Source organism: Echinops telfairi, unplaced genomic scaffold, assembly GCF_000313985.2.
Source record: "Echinops telfairi isolate 266 unplaced genomic scaffold, ASM31398v2 ScPeMD7_2010;HRSCAF=2546, whole genome shotgun sequence".
NCBI lineage: Eukaryota > Metazoa > Chordata > Mammalia > Afrosoricida > Tenrecidae > Echinops > Echinops telfairi.
In genome coordinates this window covers 5,498,504-5,507,203 of record NW_022105908.1, presented here as the reverse complement: position 1 = coordinate 5,507,203, position 8,700 = coordinate 5,498,504, and the positions used below count along the sequence as shown (strand labels likewise).

The 8,700-nt window shown below is 52.4% G+C and overlaps 1 protein-coding gene across 1 annotated transcript in view; it reads right to left on the bottom strand.

The window, feature by feature from the left end:
- Nucleotides 1-2,778: 2,778 nt before the first annotated feature.
- Nucleotides 2,779-8,700, bottom strand: part of LOC101653571 (myosin-3) — a 30,712-nt gene continuing 24,790 nt past the window's right edge. The window contains exons 30-37 of the mRNA XM_045293293.1: nt 7,637-7,945; nt 7,313-7,516; nt 7,102-7,227; nt 4,735-4,905; nt 4,538-4,642; nt 4,140-4,235; nt 3,886-4,023; nt 2,779-2,894 (exon numbers count right to left, since the gene is read on the bottom strand). Coding sequence (XP_045149228.1) covers nt 2,868-2,894; nt 3,886-4,023; nt 4,140-4,235; nt 4,538-4,642; nt 4,735-4,905; nt 7,102-7,227; nt 7,313-7,516; nt 7,637-7,945 — 1,176 coding nt within the window. The 3' untranslated portion in view covers nt 2,779-2,867. The remainder of the gene's footprint in view (nt 2,895-3,885; nt 4,024-4,139; nt 4,236-4,537; nt 4,643-4,734; nt 4,906-7,101; nt 7,228-7,312; nt 7,517-7,636; nt 7,946-8,700) is intronic.

Genomic DNA, 8,700 nt, shown 5'->3' with positions numbered 1-8,700 from the left:
ACTCCCTCCCTCCGGATGCACAGAGACCCTGTAGCACAGGGTAGAATTACCCCTGTGAGTTTCCGCGATGGTAACTCTTTTCTGGAATCGAAAACCTCCATGGGTTCACAGGTCTGTCGAGTCTCTTTGAAGCTATCCATTTCCTCCTCCCCTTCTTTTAGGCTTCCTCCTCCCAGTGTATTGATTCAAAACGCTAGGGGGGTCTTCAGTCAAACTCCCCACGGCCTGGACTCTTGGGGCTGCAGGTTGTGTGTCTCTTCTCGCTGTTCCCTTTAGTTTATCTCTTGCTTTCCCCCCAAGGCAAGCTTTGCCAAGTCTCCCATATTCTGAGAGCATCCGAATAGCTGTGACCCTTTGGGCTTACTGTTTGGGCAAGGAGCAGACCGGTTCTCACTGTGGGGACTTCCTCTCGAAGGGACCTGCTGCTGGTTCGTCATCGGGCTTGAGCCCAAAGTCCTTGAGATCACAGCTTCACCAAGCCTGGTTTCCACTAGGATGGCCAATTCAGAGACCGCTAGGCTCGGCGGTGGGTGCTGCAGAGAATCCCCCTGGCCTTTAATTCCCACCTGAGTCACACAGCTCCATCTCCCAACCGTTTTGAATCAGACGATGAAGGAAACAGCAACGATCGCTGTGAAGTGTATGATTCCAGGTGGGATGTGTGATTCCCAGTGGTAGATCAACCAGATGGTTATTCTAACTTCCCTGACTTTCTGAAAGGAGGCCTGGGGGTGTAGTGGGGATGCACTGGGCTGGTCACCACAAGGTCAGCACTTCCGAAGCAGGAGCTGCTCTGAGGGAGGAAAGATGGGGCTTTGGACTCCTGTACAGAGTTCCGATCTTGGAAATGCACAGGGGCAGTTCGACCCTGTCCTACAGGGTCCCTATGGGTTGGGCTGAATGCCAGTGAGTTTGGTTTTGTTCTTTGTTTTATCTCCTAAAGGCAAAGACGGGCTCACCCTGGGTGCCATTGTTCTTGTCAGGTGCCAGAGAACCCGCCATGCAACAGAAGGAAACACTGCCCTGCCCTGTGCCATCCTCACCCTCCTTAGGTGTAAGCCCCTGGTTGAAGCCTTTGTGGCAATCCACCTTGTTGAGGGTCTACCTTTTTTTGGGCTGATCCCAACTTTACCAAGCAGGATGCCCCCTTTTAGAAATGGGTCTCTCTGATAAAGTGTCTGTCAGGCCAGGTTGACTAGAGAAACAAATCCAGTAACACTCAATTGTGTGTAAGAAAGAGATGTATATCAAGAAAACATCCCAACCCAGTCCAACTAAGTCCATAAGTCCAACACTGGTCCCTAAGACCCTCTGCAGACTCCCACCGTCATCTGCAATGATGCAGAGCGCAGGAAGATCACAGCCAATGATTGCAAAGGCATGTGGGTCCAAGGTCCTTGAAACCATGGCAGGGCTCTCAGAGTGGTCAGCCAGCAGGAAGATGAAGGCAGAGGCGGAAAAGGGGAGGTTCCCCGGGCCCTCCTTATGAGAAGGCCATGCCCACAAGGAGGCACCATCAGGCTGTGACCTGATTAACAGGATGGATAACCACCCCTACACTTTCATACAGCTTCAAGTTGACATGAAACGATCGCAGTGTCCAAAGTACATGAGATGCTGTCTCGCCATCCTTGCTTTCTACGGAATTCTGGCTGCACTTCTTCCAAGACCGATTCCCTCTGTGTACTCAAAACTCACTATCGCGTTGATGGCAACTCAGTGACCCTAAAGGACAGGGTAGAATTGCCACTGTAAGTTTCCAGGAGTGTCATTCTTTACAGGAGTAGAAAGCTCTGAGGATCCATTGGTGGTTTCGAACTGTTGACCTTGCACCCCGGGTAAGGGGTGAGCTAGTACTGACCTCACCGAGATAACATGTCTTAATCAGATACAGATCGTGAGCCCTGAGAAAAGCCTGGTGCTATTTTATTTACTGGTGTATTCCTGATCGTTGGCACATTCACTCACAGCAACCCTGTAGGACAGGATAGATCTGCTCCTCAAATGTCCGACTATAAATCCTTATGGAAGCAGACAGCCTCATCTCTTCTCCTGAGGAGCAGATGATGGGTTTGAAGGGATGACCTTGAGATTAGCAGCTTCAGGGTTAGCCCAACAGGGTCGTTATGAGTTGGGATTGACTTGATGGCAGTGGGTTTGAACAGTTAACAAGTTCCTTGCATGGGGCAGCCCCCCTGATAGTGAGCGGATGAAGGGAATCTTGTCTCCTTTTCTAACCCCTCTATTTGAGACTGGGGTTTCCTGACCCTAAACTCTGTGTTGCCTTCATGTCATATATAGAGGTGGCTCTTTTGACAGCCCCTCTCTCTTGTCTCCCCAAAGCAGTGTGAACCTGTTGTTAGGTGGCCTGAAGTCAGTCGATCCTGTGCATAACTGGGGTGGAACACTGCCCGTCCTGCACCTTCCTCACAATGGCTATGTTTGAGCCCCTCATTGCAGCCACCGTGTCAATCCATCTCAGCAAGGGTCCCCCTGTTTCTCACGGCTTCTCTTTATTAAGCACAAGGTCACTTTCCAGGGACTGACCTCCCCTGACAAGAGATACTTTTTCTTTCTAATCTAATCTCAGATGTAAACACAAAGCAATCTCCCTGGTTTGGCACCCACATACCAGTTGAACTCATGAAGCCTGCTGTGTACTGAGATTCAACATGACGCATGAATGAAATTTCCCGACTCTGAGCCATTTCTGTATGCGCAAGAAGAGAAAGGGAGGAAGTCCGCATTGAAAGCAAAGCAAAATTTATTGCAGGCGAAGAGCAGTCACGGGGACATGAAGGCTTTCCGTCAGGAGCCCAGGAAACAGCCATTGTGAATATTTCCTGCCTGCTCCAGAAGGGTCTCGCTCACTCTTCACTCTCGTGGACAACCATCTGGAAGGGAAGCGGCGTGTTGAGTTTTGTCAGATGGCAGGCATGCTCCGTCTTACACCTCTCATAGGACTTTCTGGACCTCAGGAAAATACCCAGTTGCATGTGTGGAGACAGCTCCCCACAGCGTGAGAAACTGTCCCCGCTCTCAGCAGCAGCCTCCCTGCAGGCCCTGGAAGGCTGCCCACCGCAGCCAGCAGAGGGCGGTGGAGAGCAGCCAGTGGACAACGTCCATCTCTTGTTCACCAGAGGGTTTATTTCATTTGTTTGTTGCCCTTTACTTGTGGTTACTTTACCTTAACCGGAGCCCTGAGGGCACGCTCATGTAAGCGCTGGACTGCCAACCACCAAGCCGGCAGTGTAGACCTGCCTTGTCACTGAGCTCTGCCTCAGCTCTGCGGTGACTTTAAATAAAGCTTCCCAAGTCTGAGGAGCCCTGCTGGTCTTGTGGGCTAGGAATTGGGCTGCTAGCAAAAAGGTCAGCAGTTTGAAACCACTAACCTCGCTGCTAGAGAGAGAGAAAGATGAGGCTTTCTCCCCACCTCCCCCAACTGAAGAGTTATAGCCTCAAAACCCCACAGGGGTGGTTCTACTCTGCCCTATGGGTTTCTGAGTGGATTTTAACTTTGAGTTGGATTTGACTTGAGTGTGTGGCAGGGAGTGTCCTGACACTGAGAAAAATAAGGGTTTTCTAAGATTCTCTCCAGGAGCCCTGGTGGCATCGTGGTTATGGATTGGGCGCTAACCACAAGATCAGCAGTCAAAACCACCAGCTGTCCCTGGGGAGAAAGACAGGGCTTTCTACTCGTATACAGAATCAGTGACGGGACCCCACAGGGGCGGGTCTACCCTGTCCTATGGGGCTGTTTTGCATCTGTCTGGGCTCCACAGCAGTGCGGAGAAGCCTTCCAGCCCCAAACACCCGACGGCCCCAGTGGGTTCGGCCCAGCCGTCCTGGAGCTGCCCCTGCCGCATGGGGAAGGCACTGACTTACCCTGCTGGAGGTGAAGTCCCGGGTCTTAGCTCGCAGCTTATTGACTTGGGATTCAGCAATGTCCGCCCGCTCCTCGGCTTCCTCGAGCTCATGCTGAGCTTTCCGGAATTTGGTGAGGTGAGCGTTGGCTTGTTCATCCTGAAACCAAAGGGGCCAGGCTGATGAGCTCAAGTGCCCCCGCCCCCGCCCCGCCCCCCGCACACACCCCTCGCCGACTGGGAGGGATGGACAGAGCACGCACTGCCGTGACTTACCGCCTCCTCCGCCTGCCTCTTGTAGGACTTCACTTTCACCTGCAGCTTGTCCACCAGATCCTGCAGCCTCAGCACATTCTTCCTGTCCTCTTCGCTCTGAAATTGGAGGGTACTGGGGCGACGCTGACCACAGAGGTGGGGGCGGTGCATCTCTAGCGACATTCTGGCCAGGCCTTACTCCACGGTGGCATTTGCATGTCACAGAGAGCAGGTTTCCTTAAGCCAGGCGCTGTGGCGTCCATTTGGCCTTGCACCCACCCTGCTGTCTAGGATTTTCAAAGGCTGGCTGTTCAGAAGTGGATCCCTAGGCCTTTCCCCTGAGGTTCCTGTGGGTGGACCTGAACCTTCCACCTTCCAGCTAGTGTCTGATCCACCCAGTGACTCCGCTTTCTGTTTACCTGGTACGTCAGCTCCTTGACCCGGCGCTCGTACTTCCTGAGGCCTTTGACAGACTCCGTGTTCTTCTTCTGCTCCCCTTCCAGCTCCAGCTCCAACTCACGGATCTGTGGGCAAGGGTCAGAAGTCAGAGTGAGGCTGTGGAGGGAGCTGAGTGTCGGGAGCGCGCTGCTGAAGTGGGGATTCTTCCCACAAGTACCCGGTTCTCCAGCTTCTGGATCTGCTTCTTGCCCCCCTTGAGGGCCAGCTGCTCCGCCTCATCCAGCCGGTGCTGCAGGTCCTTCACCGTCTGCTCCAGGTTCTTCTTCATCCGCTCCAGGTGGGCACTCGTGTCCTGCTCCTTCTTCAGCTCCTCGGCCATGATGGCCGCCTGAAAAGCAAGTGACACCCGTCCTGAGACAGAAGAAATCAGCTGCCAAAACCTGGGTACTACAGCGGCGCAGGGGAAATGCCAAAGGAGAAAAAGACTACAGGTAAGCTCATGACTGAATGTGCCCTTCCACCAGCAAACCCATCCCACTGCCATCGAGTCGGTGTTGACTCATAGCAACCGCATCACACAGGCTAGAGCTGCCCTCTGTGAATGTCTGAGACTGTAACTCTATGGGAGTAAAAAGCCCTGTCTTTCTCACTGGTGGTTTTGAACTGCAGACCTTGTGGATCACAGCCCAGTGTGTAACCACTATGCCGCCAGAGCTCCTTCCTTCCACCACAGAATAGGACAAGAGCTCCAGCAGTTTTATGGAATGAAGACCTAGCACCTTCAAAGGCTGGCTGAGGTTAGTGGGTGCTTAATCTGGCCTCTGCAAGAACTTCACCCACCCCAGGAAAAGGCTTTTCTGATCATCCTTGTGTGAAAATAACTCCAACTATCCTTGTTTTTGAAAGTTTGCTTTATGCCACTTCATTTTTATAAAGGAACTATATTAATATGTGTTTTCACCAGCCTAAAGAAACCCGGGGGTGTAGTAGCTTTACTCATCGGACTGCTAGCCACCAGCCATGCCTTGAGAGAAAGAGCAGACCTCCTGTTCCCATAAAGAGTTAGTCTCGGAAGCCCACAGGGCAGTTCTACCCGGTCCTATAGAATTACTGAGTCAGAATTGACTGGATGGAAGTAAGTTTTTTGCATAAAGAAATCTGAATGGAGTTTCCGCTCCCCATCCCCCACAACCATCAAAAAAAAAAAAAAGGGTGGGTGGCGTGGGGGAGAGTCAAGGTAGTGTCCAGTAATTCAGGAGGATATGCAGCCTGAGCAGTGAAAGAGCGCCCCCAGTGCCTTCCCTGGGAACTACATCCAGCATCTCAACATCAAGGGGTCATAACTTTGAGCTGTGTGTATGAACACTTCATGTTCGCGTTATTTTAGGTTTTGTGTGTTATTGGTGTGACTTGATAGGTTATTTGGGCGTGGGGGTTTCTAGCATGGCTCAAAATATTATTCCCGTATAAATGAACATGAATTGCTTTTTTCACTTGACACCATTTGGCTTACGAAAGGTTTCATAAGAACATTCTACTCTTGGCTAGCAGGTTAAGGCTGGACTTTCAGAGGGCCCTGGGATTCGGAGGAGTTTAATCTGATACCCAGCATCTCTGGTTTGGGTATCGGGAGGTTAAGCCTTGTGGGGTGTGACTGCTGGAGAGCTAGAGGTGAGAGGCAATGTTCTCCCATCATCAGCAGGCGGCGCTGTTGTAGCTGTGGCTGGACCTGAGATGGCCACCTCAGAGGGAGCAAGCAGCCTAGATGGTGGTGGAAGGGAAGCTAGCTTCCTTGGGGCTGAGATTCCATGCAGTATTAAATTCTGGGGGGTCTAATTTTCATATTCGGAATTAGTTAGACGCTGAAGGAAAGACCACACATCTCAACGAGCATGTAGAGAGAAATAGAGTAGAATTCCTTCCCGCCTTCCTTTTATCCAAACTCAAAAGCTAACAAACATACTCACTGGCACCGAGTCAATTCTGGCTCATAGCAACCCTATAGGACAGGATAAAACTGTCCCCATGGGTTTCCCAGACTGTAACTCTTTCTGGGAGTAGAAAGCCTTCTCTCTCTCCCTCAGAGTGGCTGGAGATTTTGAACTGTGGACCTCATGGTTAGCTGCCAGATGCTTAACCCACTACACCACCAAAACTTCTTTTTGCCATGCTCTATTCATTTTGTTGTTGTTGTTCCCACCTTTGAATTGAGCAGTAGAGTTTGAGGGGCAGTGGAGCAGAATTCGAGGAGCCCTGGTTATAACTTGGGCTGTAAACCACAAGGTCAGCATTTCAGAACCACCAGCCACTCTGAGACAAAGATAAGGCTTTGGATTCCCATGCAGAGTTACAGTCTAGGAGCCCCATGGGGCAGTTCTACCCTGCCCTATCGGGCTACTGTGATTCGGAAGAACTGCCTGGCTGGCAGTGAGTTGGTTTGAGGAGCAGAATGCTGGTCATTGTGTGACCTGAGGAGGGCCCAGTCTGTCTGATAGTAGCAAACTCAGATTCAGGGCAGGGGAGGGCGTTTGAGTACAACACGGATCTCTGTGGCCAAACAGGGGACAGGAAGAGAATGCCTTACATCCGTAACTGCCTTCTTGGCTTTCTCGTCTGCGTTCCTTGCCTCCCTGCTGGCATCTTCAACCTCACTTTGGAGATGCGTGAGGTCCGTCTCCAGCTTCTTCTTGGTATGGATGAGGCTGGTGTTCTAGGGCAAGGCACATGGCTCTGTTACCCTGGGGGATCTGAGGCCTCTTCCTCTCCCTCCCAGGCTCCCCTGACCCCCAGCTTACCTGGGTGTGCAGCAGCTGTACCCTCTCATTGGAATCCAGCAGCTCCTGCTCAGCCAGCTTCCGGGCTCGCTCCGTCTGCTCCAGGGAGGCCCGCAGCTCCTCCACCTCGGCCTGCAGCAGGCTGCCTCTGCGCTCCACGATGGCCAACTGCTCCTTCAGGTCCTCCTGGCCCCGCAGGGCATCGTCCAGGTGCAGCTGGGTCTCCTAGCCCGAGAGAATGGGAAAGAGAGGCGAGACGCTGAGGCTTCAGGGCCACCAGCCTAACCTACAGCTGGAGGAGCTTGAAGGGAGGGCACAGTCCCACTGCGCGGAGCTTTCTCAGACCTTCAGCTGGCCCTGGACGGCCCGGACGTGCTTCAGGGTCTCGGCAGCCTGGCGGCTGGCGTGGCTCAACTGGATCTCGATTTCGTTCAGATCGCCCTCCATCTTCTTCTTGATCCTGATGGCTTCGTTCCTGCTCCGCACCTCGGCGTCCAGGGCGCTCTGCATGGTCTCCACCGTCCTCTGGTAGTTCCTCTTCAGCTGCTCCATCTCCTCGTCTTTCTCCGCCATCTTCCTGTCGACGTCCGATTTCACTTGGGTCAATTCGAGCTGGATGCGCAGGATCTTGGCCTCTTCGTGCTCGAGAGTGGCCTTGAAGGAGCGGAAACAAGACACAATGGGACCAGTGGTGGAAGAGAGCCTGCACGCTAGCCTTTAGGGCTAGCAACATGTCAGCGGCCTCAGCCTGGCCCTGGAGGTGGTGTGGTCTGATGCCCATTCCTGTGCAGCCACCACCCAGCTGCCAGTGCAGCCTCGCCTATTCCTGTGATAGTGGCCGGGCTTCAACAGAGCTTCCAGACCCAGAGAGACGAGGAAGAAAGGCCTGGCAATCGGTTTCTTAAAATTAGCCCATGCCAACCCTATGGGTCCCAGACAGTCCCACCTGTTGTGCATGGGAGCAATCATAAATTGGGGACCAAGTTAACCGTGGCTCATGTCCACCTTCCTAAGATGAACTCTGTAATATTCAAAAAGATCTTTAAGAAAGTCCTCTTATGTTCAGTGCAGAAATGAACTCAGCTTCGTTGTTACTTGGTTTTGATTAGTCCTCGCGTAATGAGTACATACTGAAATCATCCTGTATTTTAGGAGCTTAAGGCGCTGTCTAGATACTTGGAATTCAACTGAGCGCTCTGTCCGAATCTCATTTTCTATCTCATTTCAAGAGATTCAAGGTAATTAGCACAAAAGGCAAAGGCCCCTCGACAAGATGGATTGACACAGTGGCTGCCACAACGGGCTGACACAGACGAATAACTGAGGCTGGGGCAGGACTGGGCGGGGTCTCGTTCTGTGGCACACAGCGCCACCATGAGTCAGAACTGACCCTACTTAACAACAACAGC